The sequence below is a fragment of the Monodon monoceros genome, unplaced genomic scaffold (assembly GCF_005190385.1).
Source record: "Monodon monoceros isolate NGI ecotype Baffin Bay Population unplaced genomic scaffold, NGI_Narwhal_1 Super_Scaffold_2, whole genome shotgun sequence".
Taxonomy (NCBI): Eukaryota; Metazoa; Chordata; class Mammalia; order Artiodactyla; family Monodontidae; genus Monodon; species Monodon monoceros.
The window spans coordinates 48811036-48831839 of record NW_021703776.1 but is presented as its reverse complement, the minus strand read 5'-3'; the positions used below and the strand labels follow the sequence as shown (position 1 = coordinate 48831839).

Sequence of the window (20804 nt, the reverse complement as noted above, 5' to 3'; positions counted from 1 at the left end):
GAATCTCTTGACCTTAAACAAAGAACTCCCACAAAAATGATAACAATAACAACAGCATCCTCCTCAGGTGAATCTGAACAGTCAAGTTTGAGAACTACTGGACTTGGATCACCCCTAATATATGCTTTTCAACTAAATTGTAAACTCCTTAAAGGTCAAAACTGTATTTTATTAATCTGAAGTGCTTAGGATAGTGTTGACTAGTGCCCAATAATCAACAAATGTTTACTGAATTGGGTTTCATTTTATATGCTAATATGGTCAGCAGTTTCTGTCTCTTTGATACTTTCAGGGACTTCTAAATACTGAAGACTTTCACACAGTAAGAACTCTCTGGCAATTAAGATTAGAGCAGGTGAAGAATGAACTAAACTAAGGTTGCCCAAAAAGTACTGAAATTTCTTCATGGGGTTAGAAGTAACAGAGTCAGAAAACCATATAGGTAAGCATATCATTTTAAAAGGAACTGTCAAGCACAATGACAGAACTATGAACAGCGTGGTTCTGTTGGAGCAGAAAACTGGGCAGAATTATGACTATAATACTTCATAATCGTAAGGTGCTTTACAATTTATAAATTGCATTCACTTACATGCTCTCACTTATCCTTACAAAACCCTAAGTCAAATATTACAATCTCATTTGTAAAAAATTCATAAGACAAGATGCTGAGAGGTCAAAAACTAGAATTTCAGAGTTGCCAATAACCTCTATATTAGTGTCCCCCATTTGCACACCACTTTATTATTTTTGCCATACCTATCACCCACTACTGTTGTTTATCTAATATTTTTCATTAGTTTGGCACACTTTAACATTTCTTTAGTTGTCCTAAGAAATATCTTTGAAATCATGGGTCTGTGTTTTATTATTTCCTAATAAACATTAACTGAAATAAATGCAAAAAGAAAATCCTTGGTAGCCTTACTTAAAACATCTGGATAAACAGCCCTTCATTTTCTGCTTGCACATCTGCAGTAACCTTAGGCAAGTTACTTAATTTCTCCGTACCTCAGATTCCTCATCTTTAAAATGGGGATAATAGTACCAACTCCATATGATGCTTGTGTGGATAAATGAGATACCAAACGTAAAGCTATTAGCAGAGTTTTTGACAGGTAGTAAGCTCTCAATAAATGTTATCTACTGTTAATTGTTAGCTCTGGGTCACTTTTTTTTTTTTTCTGGTATTCTCATAATTGGAAAGTTCTTTCTTAAATTGAGCCCCAAACCACTCCCCTATTGCTTTCCCCAGTTTAGCTAAACTGCTAAAAATTGAAAAGAGGACGTTAAAGTGACATGTGTACTTATTGTTATATTTTCCATCTTGACTTGCCTTAGATTACACAGGTGGTACAATGATAGGTGGGGATTAAATCCTTTGGTTTTAGTTTTCTGCTCTGGATGCCAATACTGAGGAAGAACAGCCCTAACCTGGACAGCCGCCATTGGACAACGTGGACCACTCTTTTCCTCAGGCCAAGCCCTGCGCCACCTGGGGAGTGCCAAGTTCTCAGGTCACCTCTTGGAGCCTTCCCGTCCCTGGCGTTCCCGTCCCTTCGCGTGAGTCTGTCGTCCTCTCACTCCGCCCCTCAAGACCAGGTGGGGTTTCCTCCACCACACTCCTGGGGCGGTGGGGTCATGTCAGTCTGGTTTACATACTGTCTTCTCAGTGTTTGCTCCTGTTGCTCAATGTCTGGTCACCTATGAGTTAGGTTTTCGCCTCGCCGGAGCAGCTACCGAGAGCAAGAACCGCTTTAAAGGCGGGCGACCGCCGTGGTCTCTCAGAGCAACAAGATTTGTGGGGCTTAACCGAAGCGTCAGCTGCTTTCCTTGCCGGGAAATGTAGTACCTGGGCCGTCCTCTCGCCTCCACTGCAGGTGCCGACGGCAGCCGGGGGACTACAATTCCCAGAATGCTCTGGGAAAGGAAGGGAAACCCAGCTCGGCAGCTCCACGTGACCACTCACTATGGCTTCCCTGTGTTGGGACCGGCTGTCTGGTAGTTCTGTGTGATTTGTTAGTTCTCTGCGGCAAGGTGCCCCCTCACGAATTCGACATGCAAAGAATCAAATCTCTTATGACCTGGCAGGTAAGTCGCAGAGGCTGAAGCAGAGGTCTCCTTCATCTCTCCTGGAAGAGGAGCCGAGATGTTCTGTCCCTGGGCCGCAGGCAGGCAGATAACCAAATTATAGGTTGTGGCAGGTGTCAGGGGCACCATAAAGCTCGAGCACACCCTGGAAAACTCACCTAAGCCGCCAGGTTTGGAGCCCTGCTCAGGTGGATCCTGGTGACCCAGAAACATTCCTTTAGATGAGGTCAGTGAGAAAGTCGGAGGCTACATTTGTTCGTCCTTTTCTGCCTTTTGCCAGCTGTCCGGTGATAGCCCTAACTACCCTGCAGGGTTCCCTTTATCCAAGCTGCCCATCATCCGTGAGGATGGCCTGGGTAGGGAAGTGAGGTCTGTGCAATAAAGATGACTAGAAAGAGTGAAAAAAGCAGATAATTTGAAGACAGAATTGATAGATTTATGACTTTGGGCAAGTCCCTAAATCTAGTAGCTTTAAGTTTCCGGATGTGAAAATGAGAATAATAATTATTTTTGTTCATCCTGTCTCACAGTTCTGTTATCGGAGTCATCAGTAAGTTAGTGTATGTGAAATGATACTTAAAAAAAAATCATTGTCCTGGCAAAATAATGGTCTTTTATTTTTTGCCAGAATGCTAATTCATGAATAAAAACTTTGGCTGTTTTCTGTCTCATCTCATAAATGTTAGGGACTTCCTAATAATGTGTCAGCTTCCTTCAAATCAGAAGTGGCAGAAACTTACTTTTATGTACTTATTGATTATGCTTTGGTTTTTAGTTACTTTTATTTATTTCAACTCTAATATTTTACTAGAATTGGCCATTATTATTTTTATATGAGAGAAGGGTAATTTAGATTAAAGTTTTAAATCAGTGTGATTTTGGGAACTTTGGAGAATGTGGAGGATGATCATTTAGTGAAAGGTTCATTTGTGAATTTTTTTGTTGATTAAAAAAAGACTACAAATGCCAAATTAAATTCTTATTTGATAGTTTAGAATTTGAGAGATAGCTGAATAGATTGTAGATCTGTGGTGAAGAATACACGAATCCTATGTGTTTATTTTACTTCTGTCAAATTATATTGTTAATGTCATGAAAATAAAATTTAGAAGTTCTGTGAATAATAAGAGATTTAATTAAGTGTGTAATAACAGTTGGCAGTCCCTCACATTTGTTGAGTCCTGGTCTTATGCTTCATAACACTTCTTTTTTGAGGATAGGTTTGAGTCCTGCTCCATCCTGTAGTAGCTGTGTGACCTTGAGCAACTTACCTAACTTTTTTGAGCATCTGTTTTCACATCTTTAAAATAGGAATGATAACATGTATCACATGGGGCTTTCCTAGTGGTGATGTGTATATGATATGATCAAGGTAAAGAGATAAAGGAGTTACCACAGTTCCTGGGCCTTATCAAAGAAGTGCATGAGCATAGAGATCATCTCAGTGACTGAATTGATGCTTGGAAAGCGGGAAAACTGGAAGCCAGCAGTAATTCAAACAATAGTTGATTTCAGGCTGACTTTGGTATCCGTTTGATTTTTTTAAAAAATAATTTTATTTATTTATTTACTTTTGGCTGCATTGGGTCTTCATTGCTGCGCACGGGCTTTCTCTAGTTGCAGTGAGCGGGGGCTACTCTTTGTTGCAGTGCACGGGCTTCTCATTGCGGTGGCTTCTCTTGTTTCAGAGCACGGGCTCTAGGTGCGCGGGCTTCAATAGTTGTGGCACATGGGCTCAATAGTTGTGGCTCGTGGGCTCTGGAGTGCAGGCTCAGTAGTTGTGGTGCACGGGTTTAGTTGCTCTGCGGCATGTGGGATCTTCCTTGACCAGGGTTTGAACCCTTGTCCCCTGCATTTGCAGGTGGATTCTTAACCACTGCACTATCAGGGAAGTCCCGCATTTGATTTTTAAAACAATATACAGCTTTGTACATTATGCCACCAATACCCCTAAACTGCCTCTGGGATGCTGAATTTGGACTTTCGTGCCTCAGCTAAGTTTGGTGCTCTCTCCTGTTGCTTGCTGGCAGTTCAGCACAGTTGATATTGTCATCATTGTATAGCAACTTTGATTAGTTTGTTTTCTTTTTTTTAAAAATAAATTTATTTATTTTATTTTTGGCTGCATTGGGTCTTTGTTACTGTGCACGGGCTTTCTCTAGTTGCGGTGAGCGGGGGCTACTCTTCATTGTGGTGGCTTCTCTTGTTGCGGAGCACGGGCTCTAGCGCATGGGTTTCAGTAGTTGCAGCACGTGGGCTCAGTAGTTGTTACTCGCGGGCTGTAGAGTGCAGTCTCAGTAGTTGTGGTGCATGGGCTTAGTTGCTCCATGGCATGTGGGATCTTCCCAGACCAGGGCTCGAACCTGTGTCGCCTGCATTGACAGGCGGATTCTCAACCACTGGGAAGTCCTGGTTGGTTTGTTTTCTAACCCTATTTTGTAATAGTGAGTGGGAGAGAAAAATACAGAGTCCAGATACCAGTGATAATAAGTTTATGTCTCTTAAATGTAGTGAAATTGTTCTGAAAATGAACTCTTCAGCTTCAATCAGTTGTTTATTGGATTGAGCAGGTAAAATCTGTGGTTAGTTGGGATGAAAAAAAAAAACTAAACTAAAGAGCACATACCAAAAGCTGGAACTACATTGTGTAAAAGGTGAGGTAAAATTCAGAGTTTCACACATATTTTAAAAGTCATCCTAATTATATTTGTTTATGGCTTGACTTCCATGTGTTTAATCATTATTAATACACATTTCATGAATCTACGAGGTAGGAAAGTAGGGTGCTGCCTAGAGTTACATTGGGGATTTTATTTGTACTGTTTGTTGTTAGGTTAAACGTAGTAGTATTACAAATAAATATACATAAAGATGTTTCTTTTTTGTGAGGCTAAAGAATATGCTGATAATATATTGTTGTTGATGTGGAGAGATGTGAAATTAAGGTCTATGAAACTTGGAGTTTTTGGCATTTCAGCTTTCCAAGGATCTTGGTTTGGAGGAGAGTGTAGAGCAGGCTTTGTTAGCGCTCTTTATTTAGATGAGCTCTTTTGTTCTGCTTTCTCCATTATGCTGGGCTCTGTTGTTTCAGTTCATTCAACAAATGATTATTTAACACTATGTGCCAGGCACCATTCTAAGTTTGGGGGATGTAGCAGTTAACAAAACCAAGTGCTAAGGCAGACGTGGTGATACATGCTTTGGAGGAATAGAGGATAGGGAATCCTGGGAGTTATTGGCAATTTGGGGTCATTTATAATTTTAGATAGGGTGGCCATGGAAGGCCTCACTGAGAAGGTGACATTTGAGTAAAAACCTGAAGGAGGTGAGGGAGTAAACTCTGAGGATGTCTGGGAAGGAGCATTCTGGGTGGAAGGAAAAGCAGATGCGGAAGCCTTGAGGCAGGAGCATGTTTGAGGAGCAGCAAAGGGCGGTGTGGGTGGAGTGAAGTGAGTGAGGAGAGAAGTAGTAGGAGATGAGGTCAGAGAGCTGAGGGCAGGAAGCCTGATCACATAGACCCTCATCCTCATCTCATCTCCTCTACTTTTCTCCTCACCCATAGCAAGGCCAGGGAGACCAATAAGGATGCTAATGCAGTAATCCAAGTGAGATACGGTATGGACCTCACTCAGGGTGCTAAGTGGTGGACGTGTTGAGAAGAGGTCAGATTGTGGATGTATCGTAAATGTGGAGTTGACAGGATTTCTTAATAGATTGGATTTGGGCTGTGAGAGAAAGAGAAGCTTCAAGGTTGAGTCCAAATGGTTTGGCCCCAGCAATTGGAAGGATGGAATTGCTATTTAGTGAGGTGGGTAAGACTGAGAGAGGAACAGATTGAAGGAAGGGAGAAAGTTTTAAGACTTGTTCATTTCAAAGCCTCTTGGATATTTGGAGAAAGAAAATAGGCAGTTGGCTAAAAGCCTGAATTTCTGAGGAGAAATTCAGGGTATAGATAAAAATTTAGGAGTTATGAGAATAAAGAGGGTATACAAATTGACTAAGATCACCAATGGAGTGATTGTAGACATAAAACGAGTCCACAGTTGGAGCTTTTGAGGATTCAGTGTTTCAAGGTCGGGAGAAGAGGTGGATCTAGGAAGGCGGATTGAGAAGGAGCAGCCAGTGAAGTGAGCAGTCTGCTGCAACTCGAAGAGCACCTGCCCTGTAGCAGATGCTCAATAAATATTTGTTGGATGGAGAACATCCAAATTGAGTGGGTCCTGGAAGCCACGTAAAGAATTTACAAGAAGAGGGAGTGATCAGCTGTGTTAAATGCTACAGATGGGCCGTGGAAGGTGAGAATAAGAATGAGCCTTTGGACTGAGCAGCAATAAGGTCGTCGGTGACCTGACAACAGCGCTTCGGTGGAGTGGTGAGGGGGAAAGCCTGATTAGGGTGGGTTTGAGAGAAACTGAGGACTGCATATAAACACTCTGTTGAGTTTTGCTGAAACTTTTTCTGAAAAGAAAAGGAATCACAAATCTCACAGGCTCCTTTTGATCATTGGGATGTAAGTTGCTGGTCTCATAAATGGAAATTGAGTATTCATAGGGACAAAACAGAAGTAGTCTGAAGTGTAATCTGATTTGGGCAAAGAAATAAAGTTGCAGAGACAGGTATTATTTATGATGGATTTTATATAAATTTAAACTGGGGAAATTATGATAACAAAAATCAAATACAAAAGAAAATCAAATAATGGTTAATGATTATAGTGAAAGTTTTAATTTAATAAAGGCAGAGTACTGTACTTATAACCATGACTTCCTGCTTTAAAGAGGCGAAGATAAAATAAAAATGCTGGCTTCATATTTGTTAGTAGAAATCTATAAAATTCCTAATCAAAGGGTTGAGGATCTGTAATCCTAAAATACAGGTGAGTCATATTGTGCTTTGAGACATTTACTTAATTCTTTATTTCTGTTTTGATAAGATAAAAAAAAGCATTTCTCTGTGACATTCAGAATAATGGTCAACACTTGAAGAGTGCTTACCATGTACAAGACACCATTTTTGGCCTCTCATATATGTTATCTCCTTTATCCCTTATAACAGCCCGTGAGTTACTGTCACCATCATTAGACTATGATGACAGGCAGGTTGTCTGCAGAAGACATTCTGTGAATCCCCTGCTTCCTAACATGTACATAGGGTTTCCAATTTTTATTACTTTTATTTTGTACATTTGGTGGGAAGTTGTCATGTATTAGTAGCAAATTATCATGTGTGGTAACTAATTTGGAGGCAAGGCCTTTTTCTAGATATTGGTATATACCACTTGTTTACTTGTTTTAGGCATTGTTTTCTTTACTGAGTAACTCTGGGGAAAGAGAAAATTACACCTGATATATTCCTTCAAGAATTTATTAGAGTGGTTAAACAAATCTATACTTTTTAAAATGTTTGTTTAAAAGTCATGGCAATTATTTTTTTAAAAGGTATTTCAGGGGTGGTCGTGATTTTGAATCAAATTATGAAGTTTTACTCTCATATATGTGTATATGTTTGAATGTATATAAATGTGTGTATATAATGTATAGAGAAGTTTATTTCCATAACCCAGCCTTGCCTTCTTTACCACTTTTGGTGCTATGCCCTTGTGATGACTCTTGGTGAGTAATTGGGACAAGGAAGAACAAACACACAAGAGTAGTTTTGTACTTTTATTTTCTCACTCATTGTAAGACTTTTAGCCTCAGTATGCTTTTCTTATTCCTGCAGCCTTCCCTAGAAACTTCATTTTAAAGTCAGTTGCATATTCCCATGGGAACGATGGTCTAATTAGAGATTGGAGCCTAAGACTCCAAATAATTTACTAATTTCTTTGGTGCTTACTCTGTTCCTGGAACTGTGCTAGCTCCTGGGCTATAAAGGCCAATAGAGGACTTGGTCTTTCCCTTCTCTTGGGTCTGAGAGAGATATATATTTAATATTTAAAACTTCACTACTTTGGCAGAGGTGTTGGGAAATGTCTAGTGGGGTTTCTAAAACATTAGAGATTATAGTAGTCATCCAGGTTGCTTGTTAAAATGCAACTCCTGGTCCTAATCTAGAAATACCTATTTATTAGTTCTGTGGTGGGACCTAGAAGTTTTATGTGGAAGTTTTATGTTTAAAAACTTCCCTGGGTAATGTTGATGGAGATGATCCATGAGCATTACTAGAAATGATGTTTCTTTGAAACGTAAGGTTTAGGAAAACTTCATAGAGGAGTTCTGAAAGTGGAGTATTGGTTTGGTTTCTTTAGAGGGTGGTGTGTGTGTGTGTGTGTGTGTGTGTGTGTGTGTGTGTGTGTGTGTGAGAGAGAGAGAGAGAGAGAGAGAGTGTGAGAGAGAGAGAGAGAGAGACAAAGAAGGGTGGTATTCCGAGGATAATGGAAGATTGGGGATGAGGTTAGGGCACCTTGTCATAAAAAATTGTAGCTATGACTGGTGGTATTTTATAATAGGGACGAGAAAATACACACCTCTATAATTTAAAAATGAGCAAGTTCTACTCTAAGACCCAAATAATCAACCTAAACATAACATGTATTTTGGTTACCAAGGACACCAAAAAGCCAATATAGAGTATCTAAAGGACAGAAACTTGACAGTAGAGTAAATCTCTCCTCAAGTTCATGTACCAGCTAATTTTGCTTATAGACTAATATTACAGGGAATTTAGGTGTCTGCTTTGAATAGACTATGTTAAAAAGAGGCTTTTAAAGAAAATTTAAATGGCTGACTTCTTTCTGTCTTGATAACTTTCCCTGGTACAAATGAGACTTTCAGAATCCCTCATTTGATGTGAATATAGAAAGTACCAGGTACTTTCTATAAAGAGCTAAAGCAGTGAGATGTGAGATTTAAGTCTCAATTACGTAGTATAAATTGGGTGCATTGGTGAGAAATGATAAAATCTAGGGATTACTTATGTATTAACTAAGCAATTATCATTATTTAAAAATCTTTGGTTAGCTCAGTCAGTTGGTATATTATATCTGTGGGTCATAATGCTTGGACCTTTTTACCACGTGCATTTGGTCATGATTAATAGATAAGTGCTTTTATAGAATGCTTTTTGTCACCCAAGTTTCTTTTTGTTGTTTTTGAATCATGGTTAAGTTAGACTTCAACCGTTAGGTATAAAGGTGCCATATAGTAATTTTATTTTAAATTTCCGAAAGTAAATCTTTACTTGATTTAATAATAGTATAGTACTATATGTGTTGTGACAATTGTTTTTAGAAACATATGTTCTATTTTAAAGCAGGAAAATTTCTGTTTTTAAAATGGTGATTTCTATTTCAATAAGTATATTCTATCATGTTACAGTTCTGCAGCACAATTAAAATTCCTTTTATGTTATTTTTTTTTTTTAAGGGTCTGAAAAGTCCCCCAGAGAGCCTCAGTGATGTTGGTGCTATTGAGAGTCTCCGGGTCCCTGGAAAGGTATTGATCTACATGAGTGAGCGCGACTTTTCACTTCCTTAAGAAAATATTGTTGCCTTTGGATAATTGATTCACAGAAGCTTTTACTTCCCACAGGCAGATGGTTGTTATGATGAGCTAGGTAAAGTTTTATAACACAGTAGGCTTGGGGCTTGTTTTTGCTTTCATTACTCATTGGGATGCAGTATGATTCATTATAGTGAAGCAGAAAATGCGAAATTGATAAATTTAGAGTTTATTATTGTATCAAATTCTTTGCCTGAAAGCAGTTATATATCTATAAATGAAACTTATTGATTCATCTGCTGTAATTTGGATAAATAAAATGAAATGGCTTACTTTTTATGCTGTAACACTGAGCCAAAAATCATAGTAAATTATGTTTTTGTTATGGAGCAGAGATTTTTCTTTTTATTTTATAAATTTATTTATTTACTTTTGGCTGCATTGGGTCTTTGTTGCTGCGTGCGGGCTTTCTCTAGTTGCAGCAAGTGGGGGCTCCTGTTTGTTGCGGTGCACCGGCTTCTCATTAAGGTGGCTTCTCTTGTTGCAGAGCATGGGCTCTAAGTCCGTGGGTTTCAGTAGTTGTGGCACGGGCTCAGTAGTTGTGGCTCGCGGGCTCTAGAGCGCAGGCTCAGTAGTTGTGGCTCACGGGCTTAGTTGCTCCGTGGCGTGTGGGATCTTCCTGGACCAGGGCTCAAACCCGTGTCCCCTGCATTGGCAGGTGGCTTCTTAACCACTGCACCACCAGGGAAGTCCCTGGAGCAGAGATTTTTGAGTAAGTAGCTAAAGCACAGCTTATGCTAAATTGTAGATATCTTGGATTTTATTCCCCTGATAATTCATGTGAACTTCGCAGTCTACAAATTTAATAGGTGTCATTTGAAAGCTAGCTGGCTTCCCCTCAGGAGAAATATTAGCCATTGTTAAATAAATAAATCCCTGCTGTCTCACTCTCCGGGGCCTCGCCACTCCCAGCTGCCTCCATGTATAGCAGCTCTATCGCAGATCAAAGCCTGTTTTGAATGTCTGCTCTCGTGGTTTTCAATTTGAGGATCATATTTGAAACTACTGTTTGTTTCCTGTGTCTGGCAACTTAATACACAGGGCTTGTTTCTCTAGATCAGCAATCCTACGGCCTCTTATCACACCTCAGTGTCAGCTGCTTAGGAGGATGATTTCCCACCTCTTTGAGGTGCCTTGCCCCCTAAAGTGAATTTTGTATTTACTGCTTAGCTTTTACATTAGGTCACATACAAATATGATAAAATTCTAACCAACGCTTTTGCATGAAATGGCTCAGAAGCTATAAAGAGGCATTTTGAATAGTTTTATATAATTTTAGAAAAGACTGTTGGATGTGATAAAATTGGGAGAGATAACCATAAATCCTAATTGACAGATAATTCTCTGTATTTCTTTGACTTAAAGAAATGATTATCAGGCATTATGAACATGCCTTGAAGTGGATTGCATTAGATGTTTCAGAACCAGAGTAAAATTGATGTGAGCCTCTTTAAAAAATACATGAATGTATTGCATAGGAACTTTCTGTTGTCTTTAAACCATGAGTCCATGATGTTTTCCCAGTAGCGGTAGGTAGAGAATTTATAATGATCTCATTACATAGTCTTCTTATTGACTCCGCACCCTCTCCCCATCAGTGATCAGCGGTGTATACTCTTTATTTAAAAAAAAAAAGATTTTTTATTTTTTAAGTTTTTAAAAAATTTTATTTTATATTGGAGTATAGTTGATTAATGCACAGGGAATTCTACTCAATATTCTGTAATAACGTAAATGGGAAGAGAATTTGAAAAAGAATAGATACGTGTATATGTATAGCAGTGTATACTTTTAAGATGATGGGCTCTGGCTAGAGAGGCCAGTCTGGAATCACAAGGTCAGCAAGTGTAAATGGTTCAGGTGATGATTAAGCCTAGGGCAGTGGGCTGATTGACACTAAGAAGCTAATTGAGTTAAACTGTAAAACAGCTAATGGTAAAATTAGCATCAATGCCCTCAGCTTAAATTTAGCCTTATACTAAGAAAGCCTTATGAGTTTTTTGTGTCTATTCTCTCTGTGCTCTCTCTGGAAACATTTCAAGTACTGCAGGGTGAGCTACTCTGGGTGGTTTTGAGAAATTGAATTGCTGGGTCTGGAGAGTGGCAAAGCTCCAGTCAGTAGATTAAGTTTGATGTGGTTGAAGTTCACAGTCAGTACTGAAACTAAGAATTAAGAAGGCTCACGTTCAGAAATTCCTTACACAGCATAGCTTAGGATAACTTGGATGCTGAAACATAATGTTGTGTTTCACAATTTAGATGTTACTTTATAGTTAGGTCATACATATAAATTTAATTTTCTCTAAAAATTCTGTAACTGTTTATGGTGACAGGTGTTAACTAGACCTATTGTGGTGATCATTTTGCAATATATGCAAATATCAAATGATTATTTTGTACACCTGAAACTAATATATTGTTGTACCTCAATTATACCTCAATTTAAAAAAAGCATTATTTTAGCTTGGATTCCCCTGATACTCCAGTGGGAAAAGTAAAAAACAAACAAAAAATCAATTTACACTGTTTAAGTGTTCAATGTAAATACTTGTATAGAGAAGCTTTTAAACATTAATTTATTTAATAGCTCTATCTCTCAAGTATAGGTAGAACATTTAAAAAAAGGCATCTTTCGTCTTCAGGAATGGACCCATTTCTTTTTCCTGTTCTTGTCATCATATTTTTCTAAGTTTTAACAAGGAATTGAGATTTCATTGGGGTTTTCAAGAAAGAAAGTTTAGCTTGGGTGTTACATTAAAAGGTTCTTGTATAAAGGATAAGTAGGAGGGAAATATTAAGATGGAGCATATGAAATGGCTGTTTTAGATTAGAAATGGTCTAATATTGGCAAATTTCATATGGTTCGACTCATTAGGAAAAGGAGGGTAGTTAAGGAGAACTGAAGAAGGGAGTCAGGTGAGCTTGATAATCCAGAAAGTACTATTGATTTTTTTTTCTTGAGAACTATATAAATTCTGAGTGGGAAGAAACCTTAGAAATCATCTGGTACAATTTCTGCATTTTAGAGATAAGATGACACTATATCCCATTTTAAGAGGAGATGTGAGTCAAATAATAATCCATATATTGGAAAATTGGAATTTTGGTGGAGAAAATAGTACAGAAAGTAAAAAAAAAAAAAAAGAAAGGATTCTTTTCAGAATTATGCTATAGGAAAGGAAACTTTTGATCAGATTAAAAAAATCTTAGCTTAAATAGTTCAGAGCCAAGGTCAATGGTGCCCAGACTTTGCTGCACATTAGAATCACCGGTACCCAGGCCGTACCCCAGTCCAATTAAATCACGGCGTGGGGGGTGGAGCCAGGCGTCGGTAGCGTTTAAATATCCCCAGCTGATTCCAGTGTGGAGCCATGTTTGGGAACCATCGGCCAAGCTGAGGACGCGATGAGGAGAAAGAACAGGAATACAGGAGCCGTTCTAGATAAAATTTTGTAAGTTTTATTGACAATTTTTGTGGGAAAAAGTAGAATGAAGAGTTAGTGATGACCTAAAATTTCATTCCTGGTAAATGGATTCTGTTGTTTTCAAATTAATGGGCTTTTCATGCAGAGATAAGGATATAAGAAATTAATCTATATTGTATTTACTGACTAAACTTGTTATCCATTTAAGGAAATGTATATTGTTTGAATTATGTGAAAGATTTTTAGATAATTTAATTGGTTACAGAATTATGAAGAATTAAGACCAACATTTGTTATATAATAATTGTAATAGCCACATGGTTGGTAGTTATAGAACTTAATTGGGACTGTGTTTGAGAGGATTTGTTGAATCCCGATTAAAAAATAAAAATATCAGAACCTTATAAATCTATATCTTAAGTAAAACTTAAGTAAACATCTTAAGTAAACTTCCCACAGTGCTTCTATAATGTTTACATATTATAAACCTGAAAAAAGTACTAATATGAATATTGTTTATGAATTTTTACTGAAATACTGTCTTCTGATAGTCTTTAAAGATAAGGGGTTTTTTTGGTTGGTGGTTTTGTTTTTTAAGGCCTTGACTTTATTGACTTGTAAATACAAATAGGATTCAGCTACGTTTACTCTTGCATGATTGGCTTAACTATGCCTTTGATTTTCTTCATCAAAGAAAAATATAGGGTGAGGAGACAAAAGAAATAGCTGTTGCAGTCAAAACCTGAAAATATATTTGTCTAAATATAGGTATTTTTGTCTGTATACTTAATTTATTCCATAAATATTTATTGAGTACCTACCTACTCTGTAGCATTTCTATTATATAATATTCTGGGATTTTGGGCAGAGTGTTTTCTAGCTTTTAGAATACTTCTGTGAAGTAAGATAAATGGATTTGACCGACTTCTTAGAATCCGTGAAAAGAATCCTAAAACCACACTAATTACAGAGCTTTATTTTCAGAACTTTACCAAAACATGAGGAAAGTGCTGGAATAAGAGCCAAGAGAGCTAGGTTCAAGTATTGACTTAAACATTCAGCTTATTAAAGGGAAGTCATTTTAATAGCTTTGTGCCCCAGCGTGCTCATCTGTGAAAACATGTGATTAAACTAGATGATATATATATTTTTGCGGTACGTGGGCCTCTCACTGTTGTGGCCTCTCCCGTTGCGGAGCACAGGCTCCGGACGCGCAGGCTCAGCGGCCACGGCTCACGGGCCCAGCCGCTCCGCGGCACGTGGGATCCTCCCGGACCAGGGCACGAACCCGTGTTCCCTGCATCGGCAGGCGGACTCTCAGCCACTGCGCCACCAGGGAAGCCCAAACTAGATGATATTTAAGAGCCGTTTTAGCTCTGATATTTTATACTATCTTTATTGTAATATTTGTAGGAGAGAGAAGACAAAAGTACAGTCAAAAGAATAAACTGATGAGTCTATTGCTATCTGATTTAGACAGGATTAGTGTTGAAATTTATGACTAGGAGACTTTTTTAGCTTTAGTGATTGGGATAAATCACTAAATTTCAATTTAGGATTATGTTTCATTTAAGACAGGTGTCTTCTGCAGGTGGTACCAAGAGGGACTCTAACCATGGATCTGCAGAATCATTTAGACTTTTTCTTAGGCATTCATGGCTAAAAATATTTAACTGTGTTCTTTTTAACCATTAATGAAATTATGCTTCTCTTGGCTTCAGATGCTTTGATATTCTTAACCCTTCTTTCGTAGCAAATCATAAAAGATCATTTACGCAGTGCATTTGGCAATCATTTATTGAGCCAGGCTGTTACTAAGTTTTGAAGATGCAAAGAGGTACAAGACTCTATTCCTACCTGAACCTGAGTAGGAGAGACAAGCAAAAATAGATGATTGCAGAGGAGTATAGTAGAGATCTATACTAAGGTATGCACAGTGGTAGCACAGCTAGGAGAGGATTAGGGGTGGGTAGACGTGAGTGCGGGGTCTTCTAGAGTTGGTGATTAATTTGTTTTAGAAAGATAACTAGGGTACAGATAGATATTTGAGTGGCAATCCTAGACCAGGATACTAATTAAGAAGATAAGGAGTATGAGGTTTAGGAAATGGAGAAGGGTTAAATTTGAGAGACATTTTTAAAGTAGGATTTAGGACTGAGAATTTTATTGGATGTAGAAGGTGTAGGAATTGGAAAGACTGGAGTCATTAAACACTGGGATTGAAGGTGCTGTGATGTCTTTTCTCAAAATAGATAGTATTTCTTCTTTTAAGGAGACATCTGATGAGGTGTTTGAAAACTAAAAAACCAGAAAACCGTAAATTAAGACTTATACACTGGACTTTTCTGTCTGTGCTTCAGCTTATGTGTCTTTTCTTCAGCTTTATCTAGACAGGCATGTGGTAAATAGCTTGATATTTTTCATTGAAGTTGAGAAATTTTTAAAGATAGCTTTTTAAAAAAATTTATATATTTGATGTCTCCAAAGCTATTATCTTTAATGTTTTCTTTTTCATAGAAATAAATTTAGGAAAATACTTGTTAAAATAGCATAACTATTGAATAAGAGAAGTAAATAAAAATATTTGGCAGAGTATCAAATATGAAAGTTTTGCTTTCCAGTTTTGTGATTTTTAGTATGTGTTAGTAATTCAGTACATTTCCATGAATAAAATCAGTTTTCCTTCAAGATCTGTTTCTTTAAAAGCAAATATGTGTATATTTGGAATGTTGTTATTTTGAAGAAAGGATTAAAATACATTATTTTTATCACTTAAGTATAAAGCTGGATTAAAATAATGCCACTTTAGTAACCTTTTATAAAAATCTTCTGTAAACCATTTTGCTGAAACCTCCTTTTAAATTGTAACCCTAGTAATATTCCACTAGATGGCACTGAGAGCCTGAAGAAAAACAGGGTTGGCTTGAAAAGTTCTGTTTTATTTAAAACACACACACAAACTGATGAAACGGCTGCTTTGATGGATTATTATTGTTCTAGTGGGATTTTAAGGAAATGTGCCATTTCCCCACATAATCAGACATCTGCCAGTTCATTATAAACGTACGTGGTATATGTATAGTTTTAGGGTGTTTGTGATCTTGAATCCTATTTCATTTGGAAACAGAAAACCTGTTTTTGTTCAGTGATTTATGATTTTTATCATACTGATTGCATATTGAAAACTTCATGTCTTTGTTCTTTAAGCTCTGTGTAGTTTTTGATAGATAAACATATTTTGCTCTCAATTAGAGCTCTAATGTGATGTTAACTTTGGTAAGACTATGGTTTCTGTTTTTAGAATAGCTATTTTTGTTGACTGATGAAAAATGCAAACAGAAAAATAAAGCTTTTGTCTTGGCAAACCCAAATTCATGCTTTATAAGAGCAAACTTTCTTCCTTTACTCCCTTCCTTTCTCCCTCCCAACACAATGAATTCTGCATTTATTCCGGTATATAATGTGAACTATGGTCTAATAAGCTAAGTACAGAGATGGAAGTTGGTTTGCATTTTTTTTTATTCTACTCTGCATTTTCTTCGGGGTTTTGAAACCTGACCTGTGAAATGAAGATTTTTGCATTCATCTTTTTGTTCGAATAAAAACTTACTACTCCAGATGATAAGTTTCCAGGCTGTTCTGTGGGTTTAAAAATGTAATTCCTTTTCAAAGAGAATATTGAATTGAATAATATTAAGGAGAACTGGTAAGCCGTCACAACTAACTTTTTACATTTATAAAAGTGAATAGGATTGAAATTCTGAGCTTGGATTGATGTTTTTAATTAGTGTGGTATTTTGGGTAATTTGAAAGTAGTCATTAAATATAAAATTTGCAGTCTTTCTTTTCCCTCCTAAACATGAATGCATTCCCTTAAGAGGTGAACTCTTAGGTGGGAAATGACTTTGTAAAATTATAGTCTGGTTTCTTTAGAAACAATAAATATATTGGAAATGTTTTATAACACCTTACAGTTTAGGGCTCTAATTGTTTTATAGAGTTGAATCCCCAGTTCTCATATAACCTTTTGTTGTTACATTGAGAGGAAAAATAGCTCGGCTAAAATCAAAGATGTTGGCTTAAATGTTTATTATGATTGTTTTTCTTTATTTTTCATAAAGTTACATTTACGATATGCATTTTTATACGTATGTTCACGTAGCTTTATCTTGGAGATGATCAAAATAGAAGAATAGGATAGGTAGTATGTGTTATATGCAACCTTATAGTGTATTGTGACTGCTGGAAAAGACAGCCTCTAGAGTATTGAATGACTTCTTCGTTATCTGCCAGTTTTCCTAAAATATTCCTGCTTGGTTTATTATGTTAAGAAAATATTTAATGTTTATGCTTACTTTTTGGTTACAGTATCTGGCACAGTGATATGTGTTAAGATATTTTTAATAAAGGAAAAATATGGTTTTAGTATATATAAAAGTGTGTTGAATTTTAAAAACATCTCTCCCCCATGACATTTTTCTGCCCTGCGGGAAGCCATCCTCTCTATTCCTTAATCTGTTGTATGCTTTCTTACTCCACTGTTTTTACTTTTGCTTTGCTTTATATCTTGTAACCTTATTCCCACAATTTCTAATATTTGAAATTTTACCTTTTCTCATATTCTCTAAATGCCGCCTCTTCCATCAGATGTGAGTTCACTATCCTTTGATGCCCTTCATTTTGTTTGTATTTCCTTTATGTTCTGCCCTGCATCGTCATTGTTTATTCGTCTAACCCCCTCCTATTACTTCAGCAGCTATTTGTGGGAAGATTGTATTTTACTCATCTTTGTTTCTGTACGACCTAGTACAGAGAATTTTTACATAGTGGGAATTTTAAAAGAAATTGTTAAATTAAAATATATGACTTGACCGGGAAAGATAATACTAGAGCTTTGACAATAGGCAGGTTATTTCCTGATGATAGTATGGGAGAGAGGTTTGATTTGTTCTTTTTTGACATTTGTACTTTTGTTTTTATCTCCTTTACAATTAAACTCATTACTTTAATTGTAGTTTTTCTCCAGCTTTAATTCTGGGGTGATGTTCATGTACTCTTTAGGTGTAGTTGATTACCTACCATCAGCAGGCAAGTTGTGGCACATTTGATGGTCTGTAGTTGTTGACATATTATTTTTGGATTTTCAAAGTTTGTAGAGCATTTATAGCAGTATTATTAATTATAATATGTATTTATTAGTTACTATGTGTCATAAACTTTACTATAACAATTCTTTAAAAAATTTTATTAATATAATATCAATCCGTAAGACTGAAATATTTTATTACCAAACATCGTTAAAGCATCTAATCTTCTTGGTAACTTTTAAAAGCATTACATATTTTAATATGGTATAAGGAGTTTCATTTGTTATTCTATTCCCTTGATTGTGCCTTTAAAATTTTTTGTAGGATATCTTTTGTTCATTTTGTTTATGTAAAATTTTGCCTCATACATTTATATTGGCTTGCAAAACTGGTTCTCTTTTACGTGAAGAATTATGTATTTTTGTACATCTCCAATCCTAGTTTATATAATGGCAAAATTATGGAGTAATTGTTTTAAGAATATGCTATCTAGCTGTTTTTGTTTATTTTTCTAATTTACATGCATAAAATATCCCTAAAATCATTTTACATTTATTGTTATTTCTAGTTAGAAGAAAGAAGCCTTTCCTTAAGAGTTTGTGGAAAATTTTGACTATCAAAACAAGAACATGTTGTCTCTTCCTTTCCTTTTGTTCATATATTCCTTTTTTTATACAGTTCACTGTGTAAATTAATTTTAGTTTGAGTCATGATTTTTATCTACATTGTGCCTTGGCACTTTGGAACATAATGATGGAGAATAAGGAGAAACCTCAGTTCTCAAGAAGTGTGTAATCTGATCGAGCTGTCAGCACTAACAGCGATGAAACGTTTAGAGAATGATTGGGTAGCAGCAGAGTCTTACAGACAGCCAGTGCAGTGGGATTAACAGGAACACGGTGATTGGGATTCTAGGCAGAATGGAGTTTGTCTGAGTTCAGATGTATGTTTTCACACAGGAGCACTAAGTTGTCTGAAAGGAGAGGGTATTTTATAGGGATATGGTGTTGGGCATTTGTTTTTGTTTTTGAATTCTGCTTTGTGTGCTATGTTTCTTTTTCTGCCTTTCTTGGTTTTATCTCTCTCCTTAGTCCAGGTTACTTAGAGTGTCAAGTGTTACATGTCACTTCTTTGAAATTATATGAGTTTGTCTGCTCTCTGTGATATAATTGCTTAGTTCTCTACGAAGGAGTGACGTTTGACCTTTTTATATGCATATACAGATTGTACTCTTTTTTACAGATTCATCACACTTGTGAAACGTGCACTTGTGAAATATTTATAAATGAAATCATGCTTTCCCTTTGACATTTTTAATAACTTTGGATATTTGTTTCACTGTCGTTTTGAGTGTGTGTGTATGTATGTATGTCCTTTACAGGTGAAAAAAAAAACTAGGCATGAAGAGACTAAGTAAATTGTCCAAGGTTAATAACAGAGTTGCAGCTAAAACCCAAGTGTCTTTACCTTTAGAACAATCAATTAGGTTGTATAGGGAGAACAGCATGTAGTTACATGCCATTGGCATTTACACATTTGAGATGAAAGTGCTCATTCATTGCAGTCTATTTGAATTCCTGGCTTGTTTCATATCTGATGGTTTTCATTCTTAGCAATTTTTGTAATCTTCAATTTTTTTGTGAATAGTACCAAGTACATTTATTTGCTGGTGGTGCTATGGAATTACTAGGGGGAGGCAACTGCTATATCCTCACTTGGGCTTTATTCCTTCCCTCAGCTTGCAGCATCTGAAGCTGGTATTTCAAATGCCTATGACCCTTCAGGGAGAGAGATTGCCAGGAATTTCTCATCTCTTTTTCTATTTCATGTCTCACTGTCGATTCAGATTTCCACTGGATGCAGGGGGGTTGCCTGTGGATAGGCGAACTAGTTGGGAACCCTTCCACAAATGGTGTGGGTTTAACCCATGTCTGTTAAACCTCTTCAGTGCCATTGTCCAAGGTGCTACACAGATTAGTGGGTTGTAGATAAATCCCCACCGAAATACAGCTCCACTGTTAGGATGCTGGATTTCTTAGTATACTCATAGTATATAAATGCATGCTAAATCAGTGATGGCTGTCTTTAACCTTTTTTTTTTTTTTGTTAGTGTATTCTTATAAGTTGAGTTTTGGTACCAAAGAGGCATTTTCTTTTTCATGCACTTTTAATTCTGCAGGTTTAGTTTTTATATGACTTTGCCTTCTCTTTTCAATTTATTGGAATTCTAAATGTAAACAGTTAAGTATTCTCTTAAGTTTCAGATTTATTGCTCTCATATTTTCTTTTAGCTTGAATATACTAAGAGGAATTTATAGTAATAATTTTATCAATTTAAAATATAAATTAAAATCTAAAAGATAAGCTAGGCTCTTTTTTATAAATGAAAACTAGCCCTGCAATAAAATAATCTAGAGTATCTCTATTTGGAAAATATTGTCCTCAAATTAACCATATAATTTTTGTGTATTTAATTAGTGATGATTCATTAAGAATTTTTGTTAAGTATTATTTTGACTGTAAAATGATTTTAAATACTAGTTTCTTTTTCAAAAAATTTACTTATTTTTTTTGGCTGTGTTGAGTCATTGCTGTGCACAGGCTTTCTCTATTTGTGGCGAGCAGGGGCTACTCTTCATTGAGATGTGCGGGCTTCTCATTGTGGTGGCTTCTCTTGTTGCAGAGCACGGGTGCTAGGGCAC

General features: G+C 36.6%; 2 protein-coding genes across 6 annotated transcripts in view; one reads left to right on the top strand and one right to left on the bottom strand.

The window, feature by feature from the left end:
• Nucleotides 1-1744, bottom strand: part of HEPACAM2 (HEPACAM family member 2) — a 66082-nt gene extending 64338 nt beyond the window's left edge. For both annotated transcript variants that reach the window (XM_029234503.1, XM_029234504.1), the window contains exon 1: nt 1435-1744. The gene's annotated coding sequence lies outside the window, so the exon portion shown is untranslated. The remainder of the gene's footprint in view (nt 1-1434) is intronic.
• Nucleotides 1745-1939: 195 nt separating this feature from the next.
• Nucleotides 1940-20804, top strand: part of VPS50 (VPS50 subunit of EARP/GARPII complex) — a 140205-nt gene continuing 121340 nt past the window's right edge. For 3 of the 4 annotated variants that reach the window (XR_003795230.1, XM_029233543.1, XM_029233545.1), the window contains exons 1-2: nt 1940-2091; nt 9456-9524. Coding sequence is in view for 2 of the 4 variants with exons in the window: in XM_029233543.1 (XP_029089376.1) it covers nt 2059-2091; nt 9456-9524 (102 nt within the window). In the remaining 2 variants the exon portion in view is untranslated. The remainder of the gene's footprint in view (nt 2092-9455; nt 9525-20804) is intronic. The other variant, XR_003795229.1, reaches the window with a different exon arrangement.